The 18,118-nt window shown below is 37.9% G+C and overlaps 2 protein-coding genes across 3 annotated transcripts in view; both read left to right on the top strand.

The window, feature by feature from the left end:
- LOC115973006 overlaps positions 1 to 18,118 on the top strand; it is a 59,678-nt gene that overhangs the window by 21,491 nt on the left and 20,069 nt on the right. The window lies entirely within an intron of this gene.
- On the top strand, positions 14,533 to 16,349 carry LOC115973003 (disease resistance protein RGA2-like). 2 transcript variants are annotated; one of them, XR_004087588.1, is made up of 3 exons: positions 14,533 to 15,519; positions 15,872 to 15,943; positions 16,288 to 16,349. XR_004087588.1 is itself a non-coding variant. In XM_031093238.1 (2 exons), exons 1-2 carry the CDS (start codon positions 15,036 to 15,038, stop codon positions 16,293 to 16,295), a joined length of 492 nt encoding a protein of 163 aa, XP_030949098.1. In that variant the 5' UTR covers positions 14,533 to 15,035; the 3' UTR covers positions 16,296 to 16,345. The 2 variants fall into 2 exon arrangements, 1 of the variants encoding a protein (XP_030949098.1); XM_031093238.1 differs by lacking the exon at positions 15,872 to 15,943 and having other exon boundaries at positions 16,288 to 16,345.

Below are 18,118 nucleotides of genomic sequence, written 5' to 3'. Positions count from 1 at the left end.
GGTTGAACCAAATGGCCATATTATAGAAGATGCAATGAACCAAGTAGAGTCTAGTGACCCCCAACAAGAAACACAATCACGTTGAGAGTCCGTTGAAGATAGTAGATCGTGGAATGCTAAGAGAGATGAGATATGCCAAGCTATGTGGTCTGATTATACCAAGAGTGGAGAGTAGTACTTTATTTAGATTTCTATGATTGTAATATGTGTTTTTTCTTTTTTTTGTAAAGACAATGTATTTACTATAGACTTCTGGTGGTGTAATGAAAAAGTATTTTCAGCATTACATTGTTATTTGATGGTATTACATTGTCATTTCCAGTGTTATCATGTTTCATTCTGTTGTGCACATTTATAAGCGTCGTTGTATGTGTGTTTGATTTGTTGTTCATATTCCGAGCATAATTACTAAATGTCACTCTCATTTTTAAATGCTACTCTCACTATACAATTTTCATATGTAGTAATGTCAAAGGGCAAAGAGAAAGTGAGCAGCAGCAAGCAGTTCAAGTGGCTACTGCCCATGCATGAAATGATGCTTAGGATACTTGCGCAGGAGGCTGCAAAGGGCAATAAGCCGTCTAGCACTTTCAAGGCAGGCTCCTTTGTTCTTGTAGCGAAGGAGATAACTGCCCAATTTGGGGTTGAGTGCCACCCCTCCTATGTTGACAATCGGATGCGGACTCTAAGGACCATGTGGTCCACTATTCAGACTCTTAGAAAGAAGAGTGGCTTTGGCTTGGATGATAACCTAAAAATGATAACATGCGACGCAAAGACATACCAAGAAGAAGTCATGGTATGGCTTCCAACTATATTTTCTTAATATAAATGATAATATATGTTTTTGCCTTTTATATGAAATTTATAGTGTCATTCTTTTTAGGATTCCATTGCTTTTATAAGGTTTTTCAAATATAACTTTCATGTGCGGATCTATTATAAAATCTAGGCTTAGCATTTGTACATTGTATTTTTTGTTGTACTTATCTTTAAAATCATAAGTTATGTCTCCTGTTTCCTAACGGATTTTTTTGTTTATCATTGACCTAAAACATTTAATGGCATCTATATTGAATTTATGAGTGAAGTGATTATTGCATTGTTATTATACGTTCCTTTCTCCCTTACAGGCGCATAGAAAGCATACGGAGTATCTAAACAAAAAAATTGAGATGTATGATGAATTAGCTATTGTTGTGGGGAAGGACACAGCCATGGGTGGCTTTTCTAAGTCCTATGTGGATATTGAGAATGAGCCAGACAATGGGGACAGTGCTGAGTTTGTTGCAGACAATGTGGAGGAAGGTGTGGTCGAGGAAGGGAAGAATGCAGTCGAGTCATCCACCACTGGGTCAGGAATTTCCAAGTCCCGCAAAAGAGGGCGTGCACCTTCTAATGCTGATGATAGTGTGCTGACTGATCTGTCTGATCAACTGAAGGAAGTAGCTGTGGCTCTGAAAGAAATCAATCGGGGCCCCGTGGATTACACAGCTCTTTACAATGAGGTCATGGCTATGATGACGGATGGGTATAGCGAAGATATGCTCGCAACTGCGTTTGACCATCTTTGTGAAAATGAGAAGGCAGCACGGGGATTTCTAACCAAGAATGCTAGGCTAAGAAAGCTGTGGTTGGATGGTTTTTTGTTCTCACAACTTTGACTTGTCTATTTCATGTTGACTGTGAAGGTAGATTTAGGAATTAACTTTTGTTGTAGTACTAGTATTGACCTACCATTGTATTATATATGTAGTTTTTTGTATTATTGGGACGATACAATTGCCCAAATTATATATTTGTACTGTTCAGATACCACAAATAGGTATCATTTTTGTACACCATGGAGGTGTAATGCCAATGGTGAACGATTGATGTGGTTGTTTTTATATAAATATTATGGGTATATTCAAATGATTATTTTTGATGTTGAAGTGGATGATTATTTTTGTACTGTTACAGATATGTCTAGGCAATGCAGGTGCTTGAATTTGATGATTATTTTTTATGTTGAAGTGGATGATTAGTTTTGTACTGTTACAGGTTTGTCTAGGTAATGCAGGTGCTTGAATTTGTAAGACATTTCATATTTTCCCTAAAATGATCCACAAACCAAACATGGGAATGGATTTTTCGTAAAAACGAATTCCATTTTTTGTAAAATGTTTGACCGAACCAAACATGGGAATTGATTTTCCGTAAAACGGAAGGCATTTTCTGTAAAATGTTTGAATGAACCAAACAGCGGAATTGATTTTCCGTAAAACAAATTCCGAAACAGCCAAACAGCCTGAATACATTTTCCTTTTCCGGAAAATATTTTACAGGAACCAAACATGGCCTAAGATGCTGAAATTGCAGACATTAATACTACGAAATTGTGATTTGCTTAGAGAATTACCCAAGGGCATTAAAAAGTTGGTCAATCTCCGGTTTCTAGATATTACAAATTGCAGACAATTAATTAATATGCACACAATCACAGAAATTATAGCTTACAAGGAATTGACATATATGCTCCTTGAAATTGGACACCATACTTATCTTGAGACAATACTGCCATTCGTTGTTGTGAGAAAGGAAAGTTCTGGGGCTAGCAGTTGTGGTTCGGATAAGAAAAAAAAGGCCAAGTCCAATGGTGGGCTAAGTGACTTGGAGGGACTACGCAACTTGGGAGAAAAATTAAGAATTGAAAAGCTAGGACATGGAAAAGATGAGGTTCGGGAATGTAATGATACAAATTTAAAGGATAAACAACATCTTCAAGAACTTATATTATGGTGGGATTTGTGGAATGGAGAAAGCAAAGGTTATGATGAAATGTTGGAAGGGCTCCAGCCACATCCGAATCTTAAAGCGTTGGAATTGTGGAATTATATGGGTGTGAGAATTCCAAGTTGGGTCTCTCCTCTCACTAATCTTGTTAAGTTTGAATTAAATCAAAATAGGAGATTGTAGCACCTCCCATCGTTAAATCAACTCTCTTTTCTCAAGTCTGTCTCTCTTTAGGGAATGGATGCACTTGAATACATATTAGCTAAAGACAGTGTTAGTAATGTGTTGGGTAGTTCCTCTTTTTCTTCTTCTTCAAAAACACCATTCTTCCCATCCTTATCTTTCCTACATATTTTGGATTGCCCAAATCTGAAGGGATGGTGGAGGAATTCAGATGATGATGATGATGATAGTGAGCCACACCATCTCTTACTTCCATCGTTTCCTCCTTGTCTTTCTGAATTAGATATTGAAGGATGCCCTAACCTGACTAGGGGAATTCTAATTAGCACAAAAATTCATCAACCTAAAGAATTGATGCAATAAAAATAAAAATAAAAAAATCAAACAAAAAATGAAAAACAAATTGAGAGAGAGAGAAGTAACCTTTTTTGTGTGAGAAAACTATGCATAGAATGAAAAAGAAAATGTCAAATTTATAGTAAGATGTTGAGAATAAGAAGAATCAAAATAAAGGAAAATAAAAAGGTAAAGAAAGAATGATATTAAGGTAGAAAGTAGTAGGGAGATGAAGAGGTAAAAGGGAGAAAGAGTTTTGGAAAATAATGGTTAAAAGATATTTTAATTTTTAAATAATGGAGTTTTTAAGTCAACTAAAATGAGAAAATGTTTTAAAAAAATATATAAGAAAAATTGGAAACAGAAAATGATGACATGACTGCTGATGTAGCTCAACGTGAGCGTGACAACATTAATTGCTACGCTTCAATTTTTAGTAATATATAGATATAGATATAGATTTATGTTTGGAGGCTCTTTTTTATATTTATTTATTTTTACTTAAGGAGATGGAAACTTTGAAAAGAAAACTTATTTGAATCTTTGATGTTTCCTCAATGATAACTATAACGAAACTAATTTGAATCTATGATGTATATTTGTGCTTGGTAATGACACACCAAATCAATCAAAGCATCTGTCACGCCTCCAACAACAGCACAGCATCTATCATTCTTTTGAATAAAACAATTGCATTCTTGGACTGCTTAAATTGGTTGTTTCCCAAAACCAAAACTTACAATTAAGAGTAGAAGATCTCTATACATGTAGATATATGAACCCCATGTAAATAAATGCAGGTCACGCATTGAACGTCGCTAATTATCACATCTTTTAACCTCAAATAACTCTATTTCTCAAACATCATACAAGCATATAGATAAAGTGATCAAGGTTTTGTTACATTACCTGCATTTGATGGGTTACCAACACATTGTCTCACCCTCAACCACCCAATCATTTAGGGCTTGTTTGGTCTTGCATCTCAAACTCACATTTTTACATTTTAAAAAATATTACACACATTTTCACATGCTTTTTCACTCACATGTATTTCAAAAAACTACAAACAACATTTCTCAAACTACTCTACCAAACACCCCCTTACTTAACAGGGCCTATTCAACCCAAAAAAAAAGACAATAAACACGTAATTTATCCAAAGACAGAAGATAATAAGCCAATTCAAATCTCCACAACATAATACAAACTACCAAGTTCACAATTTTACCACAACACATCTCAATATTATAATACAAGCAAGTTCTACAAAAGCAAAATTCACAACCACCCATCTAAATAATACTCAAAAACCTAAGAATACTGAAAACCGCACATTGCCAAATGAAAACTGTGAGGAGTAAAAGACTAGTAGGCCCATGTCAATGTTTACATTGGGCCAAGGGCTCAGCCCAAGGAAAACCCCTCCTCGACGATGTGGAGAATCCTCCTCGGCATGGATGTAGCCGAGGATAAAGGAGACAACTTGCCACTAGTAGTGACACTCCAAATTGTTCCACAGAACAGGAAAAGTAATAAAGCAGAAAGGGACAGCAGAGAAAATGGAAATGTCAGAGGGAAAAGTTGCCATGACTGCATTCAGTGCCTTGTGCCTGACACATAACCATATTTTTCTGCATTTACAACCACTCCCAACAACTGGAGGGGAGGGCTGATGGGACAAGTACCTACCCAAGGAACCCCATTCAAAGGAAGGAAAACTACTATAAAAAGAGAGGGAAAGGAGACAGAAAGGCGGGGCTAAGACCCCCCATCACACTAGAGACACCAGAAAAAGCTCCCCAGATCATGCCGAGGAGCAATCCCCTCTGGTAAACTCGATCCATGAAGAACACCGTGATTGCCGTTGTCCATACACTAAAGCCTAGCTCTTGGGCCCACTCTCTACAAATTCATTGTACCGGGCTCACTAGTCTAAGGTCCTAAGCACCTTGGGCCTGGCCTGAAAAATGTGACCCTACAAAAACTATTTCAATGCCATTCAATTCCACTGCATCAATTTTAATATTAAAAAAAAAAAATCAAACTTACAATCAAAAAAAAAAAAATTATACACAAAATTGAATCATGCTAAAGCTTGTGACTAGACCTAAAACATAAATGAACCAGGAAATGCAGAGCAAGATGAAGAAAATGAGAAATAACAAAATCCACACCATCTGCTTTTTTAAGCCAAGGATCTATTTTGAATCAAAACCAGTTTGGCGTGATTCTAATTCCAAAGTATCCAAACCCTAGCCCCCAATTTATATTATGCTTTCTCTCTAAGCACCTAAAACACTACAACTAACCCAAAATTGAACTGTTATTGCTTAGTCGGGACAGTAAATTTTTTGTTACTGTTTTTTATTTCAGACCGTTGGTTAGATTTCATTTTTGCATTTGTTGTCAACTGTAAGATGCTCTATTTTGAGTATATAATAAAGCAGAGCTCCCATTGTATCTATATTAATCATCAGTGAAGCCCATGGTTAAGTGAACTGTGATATCAAATATAATACATGTCTCAGCTGATGGAGAAAATTTCTTTCTTTCTTTCTTATTTCCCCTGTTTTGGGTGGGTTAAACAAATGTGAAGAAATTTTCTTGAAATCATAGTTGAAGTTTCTCAGTTTTGATGTCAGTTTCACAATGACTTCACGAACTCTCTCTAGAGAGGAAGAAGCTGAGCTCGCCCGGAGCAACAAAAAGATTAAAGATTTCAGTCATGCGGAGTTTAACGGCGGATCTCGGGCTTCCTCGCCCACATTAGAAAACCAAGCCAGAGGCCCCAATACCAAACCATCTTTTAAGGACAAACTAGTGGGGGAAATACCAGGTGCCTTTGCTCAAGCTTTTGACTTGACCGACCAAATGGAGGAGGACATAGACTCCGATGATGAGTGTGGAGAGGCCTCCACCCCCGTCCGTGAAGGGCAGGTGAGAATCATGTTGTCTAAAGAAACTAAGAAACGCATTCGTGGCCCCTGGTCCAAGGCTCTCATAGTGAAACTGATTGGGAAAACTATGGGTCTCAACTATAATCAAAGCAGATTGGCGCAACTTTGGAGACCTGAAGGGAGAATGGATTGCATTGATCTCACTTATGGCTTCTTCTTAGTCAGATTCTAATCCAAGGATGATTTAGAGAGGGTGATCAAGAGGGGCCTGTGGTTCATTAGAGACCACTTCCTTTCATTGAGACCGTGGGAGCCGTTTTTCAAGCCGGCGACGGCAAATGTCTCTCTAGTTGCTGCTTGGATCAGGCTTAATGCGCTTCCCATCGAGCTATACGAAACAGAGGTTCTTAAGGAAATTGGTGACTCCATTGGCAAGGTGCTATGGATTGATTCGCATACTGCATTGGAGGCTCGTGGTAGATATGCTAGACTGTGTATCCAGATCGATATCAACAAGCCGCTTGTTAACAGCATTCTGATTGGCCGGTTTGAGCAAGTGGTTACTTACGAGGGAATCCATAAGTTGTGTTTTTCGTGTGGCAGAGTTGGGCACAAGATTGAAGCTTGCCCATACACTATTCGCAAGGATAAGGAAAAGGAACCGGAAGCTCCGAGGAAGGAAACCGCAAATGAAGGTAGCGCCGATCTGCAGAACTTGCACGACGCTATTATGCACAATGCATGTGAGGCGACAGACGTGGAGGGGCACTACGGTCCGTGGATGTTGGTGACTAGGAAAGGTAACGGACAAAAAGGGAAAAGGACAGAAAATGGTACTGGGTGTGGTTCAAGAATTTCTAGCAGCTTGGCATGGTTGTCCTCAAGCCAACTGCCTCCAGTTTTTGCGGAAGGTATGTGCATGGCCGTTGGTGATCTTTCATCAAGAAAAAACTTACCGCAAAGGCTTGCCAATCCTAAGTTTGGGGTTGGGTCCAAGAATGGGACGAAATTGTGGGCTTCAAAGTCTACTGATGTTTTAAATTTTAAGGATAGGCCCACTTCTAGTTCAAGCCCAAATTCGGCTAAGCTTTCTGTGGATAATTTTAAGGCTGCAGTGGCTTGTTTAAAGCAGGAAAATAGCCCATGCCATGCTCCCCGTGTTCCCATAGCCCACCCGTCCTCAGTGAAAAACAAGAAACATTTGGCTAGAAAACTAGCCTCTGTAACTTTACCTATCACAGCCGCCTCTCCATGTGTGGAAAGTTCAGAGAAGAAAAGCACTAACCCGCCCCTTACCCAGCTGTCTGCTTCTTGTTCTGTGTCCAACATTTCCGCCGGCACCACTTTTGAATTCTCGGTGACTACAAATGTCAAGACCGGATCTTTTGTTGGTAGAGAAGATGAGCAGAATCTGCAAATCCAAGCTATCGGAGAGAAGAGTCACGCCGATGAGCACATGGAGTCCGATGAAGGAGTTCAAATTTCTTCCCAGAGCTCAGATAGTGAAGTTGGGAGCCTTGTTGAAGTTCATATGGTGTCCGATGGTGGAGGCCTTGCTGAAGATCGCATGGTGTCCGATGAGGGAAATGGGGCTGCTCATTTTCTCTAAATTTTGTTCCGTTGTTCTTTTCCTCCATCCCTCCATGAATTTTATTATTTGGAACTGTAGAGGTGTCCTGAAGCCTTATTTTCAAGATCATATACGTAATTTAGTCCAAGAGCATAATCCGGCCATTCTTGTGATTATGGAGACGAAGCTAGGGGGTGATAGAGCGAAGGCAATCACTGATAGGTTGCCGTTCGATGGTGCCATCCACACAAATACCATTGGACTCTCTAGTGGTTTATGGCTTCTTTGGAATGCTGACTTAGTAGAAGTGGAATTACTTGCAAAGACAGAGCAGGAAATTCACGTTGATGTTAAGGTACGAGCTTCTAGACTTACTTGGTTATTTACTGTTATTTATGCCAGTCCTAGGAGTGAGGAGAGATGTATTTTGTGGGAGAATTTAACTAAAGTTGCTGATTTGCATAAGTTGTCGTGGGTCATTGCTGGTGATTTTAATGAGCCATTAATTGATGAGGATAAATTCGGAGGTAGAGGCGTTAATATTAATCGATCTCTGGCTTTTAAGGATTGCCTTGATAGATGTAGTATGGTGGATATGGGATTCTCGGGTCCCAGATATACTTGGTCTAATAAGAGAGATATCAATAATTTAATTCTTGAAAGGATAGATAGATTTTTTATGAACCCAGTTTGGTGCGCCGTTTACCCGAATGCCAGAGTAACCCACCTCCCTAGGTGTCACTCTGATCATTGCCCAGTTCTCATGGAAGCGGCACCAGTCAGTACAGTAAAGCTCATCAGGCCGTTCCAGTTTCAAGAATTTTGGCTTTCTGACACCTCCTTTCCCAACATTGTTTCCAAAGCTTGGAATGGGAATAGAGATTTATAAGAGTCCATTGATTGTTTCTCTAAAGATGCTTCTGTGTGGAATAAAAACCACTTTGGCAACATCCATCTGAGGAAAAGGAGAATTTTGGCTAGAATTTATGGCACTCAGAAGGCGCTGTCCAATAATCCTAGCTCCTCTCTTATTTGTCTTGAGAAGCAGCTCCTTAGTGAATTGGAAACTATTTTGGACCAAGAGCGTGATCTTTGGCTGTTGAAGTCTAGGTTGAACTGGATGATCCAAGGGGATAGGAACACCTCCTTTTATCATGTTTCTACCCTTGCTCGGAGGAAAAGAAATCACATTGCGGCAGTCAAAGATGAAAGGGAGGTGTGGCTCACTGAGGATAGGGAGGTTATGGAGCATTTTAGGGCAAGGTTCCATAATTTGTACACCACTGCTCAAGAGATGGTCTCTTAGTCCCCCCCTTGTCTGGACCAGTGGCATGTTAAGCTGTCAGAGGAGGTTAAGCAGTCGATTGATGTCATGGTTTCCACAGAAGAAATTAAGGAGACTCTCTGGTCTATGAAACCTTACAAGGCCCCGGGTCCGGATGGGTTACATGCTGGCTTCTACCAAAGGTTTTGGCTCATTGTGGGGGAGTCAGTGAGGAAGGAGGTTGAAAAAGTCTTCACTACTAGGAAAGTTCCCGAGTATCTCAACAACACTCATATTGTTCTCATTCCTAAGATTCAAGGTCTGGAAACTATTGGGAACTACAGACCAATTAGTTTATGCAACTCAGTCTACAAGATAATCACCAAGATTTTAGTTGCCAGAATCAGACCTCATCTAGACAAGCTTGTTTCGCCTTACCAGACTGCTTTCGTCCCAGGAAGGAGAGGTGTTGATAATGTTATCATTGTCCAAGAATTAATTCACACCATTGGGAAAACCAAAGGTAATAAAGGGATCATGGCCATCAAGATCGATTTGTAAAAAGCCTATGATAGAATTGAGTGAAGCTTTATTAAGGAGATGCTCACTCGTTTCAATTTTCCAGATAACCTCATTAAGCTTATTATGAGTTGTGTTACCACTGTGTCCACTTCTCTGCTCTTGAATGGTGGCAGTCTTGACCCTTTCCTCCCCTCAAGAGGTATTAGGCAAGGGGATCCTCTCTCCCCCTACCTATTCATCCTTTGCATGGAGTTTTTGGGGCGTTTAATAGAGGATAAATGTGCTACCAAGTTATGGACCCCTGTTAAAGCCTCCAAAAGTGGGCCGGCTTTTTCGCACCTTTTCTTTGCAGACGACTTGGTCCTTTTTGCCAGTGCGACTCCTGAAAATTGTGCTACCATCAATTCTGTCCTTCAAGATTTTTGCAATAAATCTGGGCAGAAAGTCAGTGAAGCTAAATCCCGTGTTTTCTTTTCTCCTAATATTGACCCGGATCAAAGAGATGTTTTATCTGGTATTTTGGGATTCAGTGCTACTACCAACTTGGGCAAGTATTTGGGTTTTCCTATAAATCACTCAGGGAGGCAGAGGCATGATTTTGGGTTCATTTTGGATAGGGTTAAAAAGAAGCTTGCTGGTTGGAAGGCCAATCTGCTCTCCATGGTGGGTAGAATGGTTCTTATCCAAGCATCGACTTCAGCCATCCCTAGCTATGTAATGCAGAGTAATTCTTTACCCAACAAAATCCTCAATGGCATAGATAGAGTCAATAGGAATTTCCTCTGGGGGTCCTCTGAGCACAAAAGGAAAATGCACTGGGTCAACTGGGAAGTAGTTACCAAACCCAAAGAATCAGGTGGTTTGGGGCTTCAATCTGCAAAAGGGAGAAACACGGCTCTCCTAGCTAAACTTAATTGGAGGTTTCACACCAAGAAGGATGCTCTATAGGCCAAAGTTCTCAGATTCAAGTATGGATCAAGGCAGCGGTTAATTTCTAGAAATGAGGCAAAGCTTCCAAGCTCCTCTACCTGGAAAGGCTTGAGAAAAGGTATGGTTGTTTTCAAAAAAGGGGCTAAATGGGTTCCGGGGTATGAGAGCAGCCTTAATTTTTGGTCGGATTATTGGTTGAATAGTGGCCCCATCAGTTATAGCATTCATGGCCCCCTCCCTCTTGATTCGGTCAGCCTCACTTTGAAAGATCTGCGTACTCCTTATGGTTAGGATTGGGCTGCCATTCCTTTTGATTTTCCCCCAGATATTAAAGCTGAGATTCAAGCGGTTTCAATGTCGGTAACCGCTAGAAGTTGTGATAAGTTGGCTTGGAAATTTTCTGCTAAGGGAAGTTTTGATATGAAGAGTGCTTACCTATTAGCCACAGATCAAATGGTTGCTGGTTCCTTTTTGGGTTCTTGGATTTGGAAGATCCAAACCTTGCCTAAAATCCAGATGTTCATCTGGAGGTGTATGCATAATAGTGTTGGTGTCAAGGAGTGCTTAGCTAAAAGAGGAATGGCATTAGACATTTTGTGCCCTTTGTGTTTGGAGCATCCTGAATCTATTTCCCACGCTCTCCGTGATTGTCGCCTTGTGAAACCGGTATGGCATCAGTTGGGGCTCACCACTTAAATACTAATTTCTTTTCTCAAGATGTTAATCTTTGGCTGTCTTCCAATGCTTGTTTAAAGTCTTCTCACACTGTCAAAGGTATTCCTTGGTTCTCCCTTTTCTCTTTTGCCATATGGGCTTTGTGGAAGCAGAGGAATCAAGTGGTCTTCAACAACAAAGGTGTCAACCCAAACATCTCTAACGTGATTTTTATGCAAGCCATGGAGTTTGTGTACTGTGTAACTCAACCAAGGTGCAGGAATCGAATGATAGTCAGACAAATCAAATGGGAAAAGCCAGACATGGGTTGGGTCAAGCTCAATACTAATGGAGCTGCGGATGTTGCTGCAGGGTCGGCTAGAGGAGGAGGGCTAATTAGGGATGATCAAGGCAATTGGATCATAGGGTTCACTAGAAAAATCGGAAAAGCCAGCAGCTTCTTGGCTAAAACGTGGGCTTTGCGTGATGGCTTAATCCTTTGTAAGCAGCTAAAGTTGAAGGCTGTTATGGTGGAGCTTGATGCCAAAGCTCTTATTGATGCTCTAAAAAATCCCTCATATGCTAATACTATAGTTTCCCCCCTTTTTGATGACTGTAAACAGCTAGCTTCTCAGATTCCCCACCTCAATTTCAAGCATATCTATCGCGAAGCTAATAGATGTGCGGATAGATTAGCTTACTTAGGTAGCTGTCAATGTTTAGATTTTAATTCCTTCTTTTGTCCGCCTGTGGACTTGGTGCCTCTTGTTTTGGCTGATTGTCAGGGGATGGTTGTAAACAGGCTTTGTCCTGATCTTTTGGTTTCTCCTTAGTCTTTTAATGAAATTCCTTTTTACCAAAAAAAAAAAAAAAAAATTGCAGATTCTTTTTGCATCTATTATACACATATAAATTGATTATTTTTTAAAACATTGGGGTCTTTTTACTATTTATATTACTAATAAATAAAAAGTAATAATTTAATTTCTACTGAATTTATTATAAACTTACACAATCAAATCTAAAGAATATAGGTATATTTTTATAGGGTAAAACTTAGACAAAGTATTTATAGTGTATTTTATGAATTATTAGCTAGTTAATTTATTTATTTTGGATAAATAAAACTCTGAAAAACTCACATTTTTTTTTTATAGATATATAGTTGTGCTTCTAAACAGCCTTTTTTTTTTAAATAAAAAAATACTCCAATATATAAAAAATCTCAACCAAAAAGAAAGTTTGTTATAAAAAATATAGGCATATATAATTTTTTTTTTTTTTTTTTTGAGAAAATGTAGGCATATATAATGAATTTTTACGGAATCAAATAATTTCTTTCCTCCCTAGTATTATTACTATATTATTGGGCTTTAAATTTTAAAAAAATAGATTGGGCTGGTTTCCAGCTTCTTCTTATAAAGATTTATTGTGACAATTTTTTTGTTGCTGCAAAAACTATGCCGCAAAAACCTTATTTTTTGTAGTCAAATCTTGATATTTTGGTACGTCGGTATGGAAAACCAGGTGGACTTGGTCTTCAATGGCTGCTCTAAAAGCTGGGCACAGCCACAGCTATCTCTCATCACTTTTACCATTATTCCACAAACTCATCTACTATTCCTGAAAGAAAGAGAAACTATGGCGGAAGGAGCTTTGTTCGATCTTGCAGGGAAAGTCATTAATGCACTGGGCTCTCTCATTGTCCAAGAGGTCAAACTGGCCTCTAGTGTCGAAACTGAGATTGAATATCTGACCAACACAGTCTCCACAATCCATACTGTGATCGATTCGAGATGCAGAAAAGCGGAGTTCTCATAGCCATCAGATCAAAAACTGGCTCAGTAAGCTCAAAGATGTCCTCCATGATGCTGATGACTTGCTGGATGATTTCTCCACCGAAGTTATGCGCCGCAGAGTGATGACAAAAAAGTACGCCTTTTCTCTTCAAGTTCAAACCTGCTTGCTTTTAGTCCTAAGATGGGCCATGAAATAAAAGCAATTAGGGAGAGACTAAATGCCATTGCAAAAGATAAAGATGATTTTCACTTTAGTCAAAGCTTGGTTGAGCCACAAGTCATGAATAGGAGTAGAGAAACTTACTCTTTTGTACTCGAAGATGAAGTTATTGGGAGAGAGAATGATAAGAAAGAGATTATGGAACGTCTTTTTGATGACAATGTTGTAGAGAATATTTCTATCGTTCCAATTGTTGGTATCGGAGGAATGGGCAAGACAACACTAGCTCAACTAGTATATAATGATGACAATGTTCAAAAAAAATTTGAGATAAAACTTTGGGTTTGTATCTCTGATATCTTTTGACGTAAAACGAATTGTTAAAGAAATTTTAGAACCGTTGCCAGAGAGGAAACATGAAGAAAGCCTTGAGAGAGAAATTCTAGAACAGCTGAGGAAGCATGAAGAAAGCCTTGTGATCTTGCAAAATAAGCTTCGAGAAAAACTTAATGGAAAAAAATACTCGATTGTCTTGGACGATTTGTGGAATGAGGACAATAGCGAATGGCTTCTCTTGAGAAATTTGTTAATGGTTGGTACAAGGGGAAGTAGGATACTGGTAACTACTCGCTCAGAAAGTGTGGCGAGGATAATTGGTGCAACTTGATGGCATGCTCTAAGAGGCCTACCTGAAGAAAAGGCTTGGCGTTTGTTTGTAAAAGTGGCATTTGAACAAGGTCAAGAACAAAAAAATAAAGCCTTAGTAGCAATTGGAAGGAAGATTGTTGAAAAGTGTGATGGATTGCCTCTCGCTATAAGAACAATAGGAAGCCTATTGTACCTTAATACTTATGAGATTGAGTGGCAATCCTTTTTAGATAATGAACTCTTAAAAATAGGTCAACAAGGAAATAAGATCTCATCAACTCTTAGGTTGAGTTATGATTATCTTTCATCACACTTGAAGCAATACTTTGTTTATTGTCGATTATTTCCAAAAGATCATAGGATTAGTGTATATACACTTATTGATCTTTGGGTAGCACAAGGATTTATTGTGTTAGTAGGTCCAAGGCAGCGTCTTGAGGATGCTGGTAGAAAATATTTTATGAAATTACTTTGGAGGTCATTTTTCCACGATGTAAAAAAGATAAATTGAGCAATATAGAATCGTGTAATTTACAAACGCTAATACTACAAGATTGTGGTTCGCTTAGAGAATTACCCAGGGGCGTTAAAAAGTTGGTCAATCTCAGGTTTGTTGATATTACAGGTTGCAGCGACCAAATGACTAATATGCCCTTTAAAATGGAACACCATACTTATCTTGAGACAAAACTACCAGGGGTTGTTGTGAGAATGGAAGGTTCCAGGGGCCAAGTGGAAAAAGGCTATTGTGGTTTGTGTAAGAAAAAAAAAGGCCGAATCCCATGGGCCAAGTCAATTGAATGAACTCCGCAACCTGGGAGGAAATTTAAGAATTGAAAATCTAGGATATGGGAAAGATGAGGTGCGGGAATGTAAAGATGCAAATTTAAAGGATAAACAGCATCTTCAACAACTTCTATTAGAGTGGGATGCCTCCAAGTGGGATGGAGAAACCGAATGCCACATCCAAATCTTAAAAGTGTTGAAATTGTGGTTTTATATGGGTGTGATAATTCCAATTTGGGTCTCTTCTCTCACTAATCTTGTTCATTTTGAATTATATGATAATAGGATATTGCAACACCTCCCACCGTTAAATCAACTCCCTTTTCTCAAGTCTGTCACTCTTCAATATATGAATACATATGGATAGATGAAGACAGTGTTAGGAATGTGTTGGGTGCTTCCTCTTCTTCTTCTTCTTCTTCTTCTTCAAAAACACCATTCTTCCCATCCTTATCTTCTCTTGAATTAACGGAATGCCCAAATCTGAAGGGATGGTGGAGGAATTCAAATGATATTGTTTCCATATTTGAAAGAAAGCCTGATATTGAGGAGGTGTAGCTGGAAGGGATTGGAGCAGATAATGAAAATGAAAATGGGAGCGGCAACCACATCAACCTACTTTCCTCTCTCTCAATTACAGGTTTTGGAATTAGAGAAGATTAACGATTTTGAATCTCTTCCAGTGAAGGGGCTACAGAACCTCATTTCTCTACGGGAACTCAATATAAGATGGTGCTATGGACTGGGTTCTCTCCATTGGATAAGCAGCCTCACATCACTACAAACCCTTGAAATCTGGGGATGTCCCAATCTGACATCACTTCCTCAAGAGATTCACAATCTCACCTCTTTAAAAGAGTTGCGAATTTATGATTGTCCCCTTTTACGGCAAAGATGCGAGAGGCAAATAGGTGAAGATTGGCCCATCATTGCCCATGTCCCAAGCGTAATTATGGATTGGCAGAACCAGCAAGAAGTAACGATTTCTTCAGGTATGCATTTTATCTATCTTTTAATCCCAAATTTAAAATCAACTACTGGTTTTTCAAGGTTTTTATATTTTGGACAACTTCTAAAACTATTCAACTTCTTTTCTTATGCAGAACCGATCCAATTTAAAACTTTCTTTCTTTCTTTCTTTTCGGTCTTCTTTTTCTTTTTCCTGTCTATAAAATGTTAATTAGACACATGATTTCTTCACAATGTAATTTGATCAAGAAAAATTAGGATAATATAATCCATCCTTTTTTTCTTTCTTTCTTTTAATTCTAATGATTTATATCTTTGTACCTAAGAGCATGTTGATAATATGATGTTTGCATGGTTGCTTCTTAATTATTGCAGAATCTGAGTCAGTTTGTGAAGATGAGGACTTAACCTAGCAAATAGCACCATAGGAATCAGCTTATTTGACAGGTATTTTGTTGGTTCGCTCCCTTTTTCTGGGTCTATAAGATTGATTTAAAAATCCTCATTTTGAACGACTAATCTATAGAAAATAACTATATGGCCTTAAAATTAAGGCAAGCAGAGTCTTGGACTCAATGTAAATCATCCTTTTAAAAAAATAAAATAAAAAATTCCTTTACTTCTTTTTTCTCAAAACTTTTATTAGATGCATGATTTCTTCAAATTATTTGAGAATAAAAAGGGATAGTTGTAAATTTTTTCATTTGTTCTTTTATTCTAATGATTTATATCGTTGTATCTAAGCTTGTGTTGATGAAATGACATATATGGTTGCTTCTTAATAATTGCAGAATCATAGCAAATTTGGTAGAATTTTGAAGGGAGGAGCGTGATCAGGCAACTAACAACGGATTCAGATCCTCTAGATTTCCTAGAATACTCTACCAAATAGATTTCTTTAAATCTTAACCATTCTTTAATGATTTAATAATCTAGATTTTGCCATGTCAGCATTCCACTAACAATAATCTTAATTGTTTTGTTTGCAACATTATTTTATTATTTTAAGAATATTGTTAGTGGAATGCTGACATGGTAGAATCTAGACCATTAAATCATTAAAAAGTGATTAGGATTTAAGGAAATCTACTGGTAGAGTTCCCTAGGAAATCTAGAGGATCTGAATCCACTAACAACACATGGAATCAGCTTACTATAAAGGTATTTTAGTGGTTAATTTGTTTGTTTTTTGGGGGGAATATTTGTTTGCTTCCTCAAATGTTGGTGTGAAGATTGACTTTTTAAAGTCAGAAGAACACAAGAATGATTGAACAAGTCTAATTTTTTGTACATGCACAAATTTTAAGGTAGACTGGATTGAATTTTTATCTGTTACTCAATTTAAAATTACTAATTAAGGTTTTACATTTCATTTTAATACCAATTAAGAGTTGAGCATATTTTCATCTTCTATGTCGTTGAAATTTTTTTCTATTTCTCTACCTGCTAAAGACACAGCCTTTGCTTCTTAACTTCTGGTTGTGCAGTCTCTGTTCGAACATTGGGCAACCATACGCATGTTTCTTTTTTGTAATCACTGGAAAGCATAGGGGGCAATTAGCATAATGGATGGATAGAGTGTATGGAGTTTTTAGGCCAAAGAGAGGTAAAAGGAGTAAGGATGGTTGAGCTATGATGGGTGAGAGAGGCAGTTTGATTACATGTCCCAAAGGCAAGAGTAATTTGCAGCAAACTGATGCAGTTGGAAGCAAATTCTTGCATTTTAATCATTCTTACCATATCATTTTTGTGCCAACTGCCAAAAGATAATATAGGTATCAACATCAACATTTTTCCTGTAGATCATTTAGATAATGAATTAAATACAATATGCCTCAGACTCATGAATCCATTTCTGATGGAGGTAAGGTCACACATTAATAAATTAATGGTTTAATTGTCTGATTCTAAATGTTGATCTCACCTATGGCGGGGTGGCTTGTATGCAGTCCTACTCTTTAGCACTTGCCGTTGAGTATAATCTTTTCTAACACTAAATGACATGCATTTTCTTACAAAAATGAGTGGAAATTGTTCCTCATTTTTATTAGTTTCATATAGAAATCACTGTGTTGAAGGTAGTTTCTTTTGTAATTTTAACCAAAAATGCATGTAGTATGTAATTTTGCACTTTAGACTAGCTTTATATTTCAGCCCTTTTTGTGCTTTGGAATCTAAAATTTCAAAGGAAGGATGCTAGTGTCAGGGGGCCCTCTTTTTTATTTTTTATTTTTTTTCAAACCAACTCAAGGATGCAGTTGGTAAAAGGAAATTGTTGAAAATGATCGCAAGGACTTTTATGTTTGCCTTAACATCTTTACATATAAGAGTGGGTGGGAATAATCTAGTGTTTTTCAGTGACGCAAAAAGTGTTATCCAATTTCAAAGTCAAAGTCTGAGTGTTTTTTTATAAGGATAATTCAAAAAATTCTGGCTTAAAATTTTACATGTTGTCACTTGTAGGAAAAATTATTTAGATGCATGATTTCTTCAAATTATTAGGAGAATATAAAGGAATAACAGTAAATTCTTCTATTTGTTCTTTTATTCTAATGATTTTTATCATTGTATCTAAGCTTGTGCTAGTGAAATGACATATATAGTTGCTAATTGCAGAATCGT

This window comes from Quercus lobata, unplaced genomic scaffold, assembly GCF_001633185.2.
Source record: "Quercus lobata isolate SW786 unplaced genomic scaffold, ValleyOak3.0 Primary Assembly Scq3eQI_49, whole genome shotgun sequence".
NCBI lineage: Eukaryota > Viridiplantae > Streptophyta > Magnoliopsida > Fagales > Fagaceae > Quercus > Quercus lobata.
This window is presented reverse-complemented; position numbering and strand designations above follow the sequence as displayed.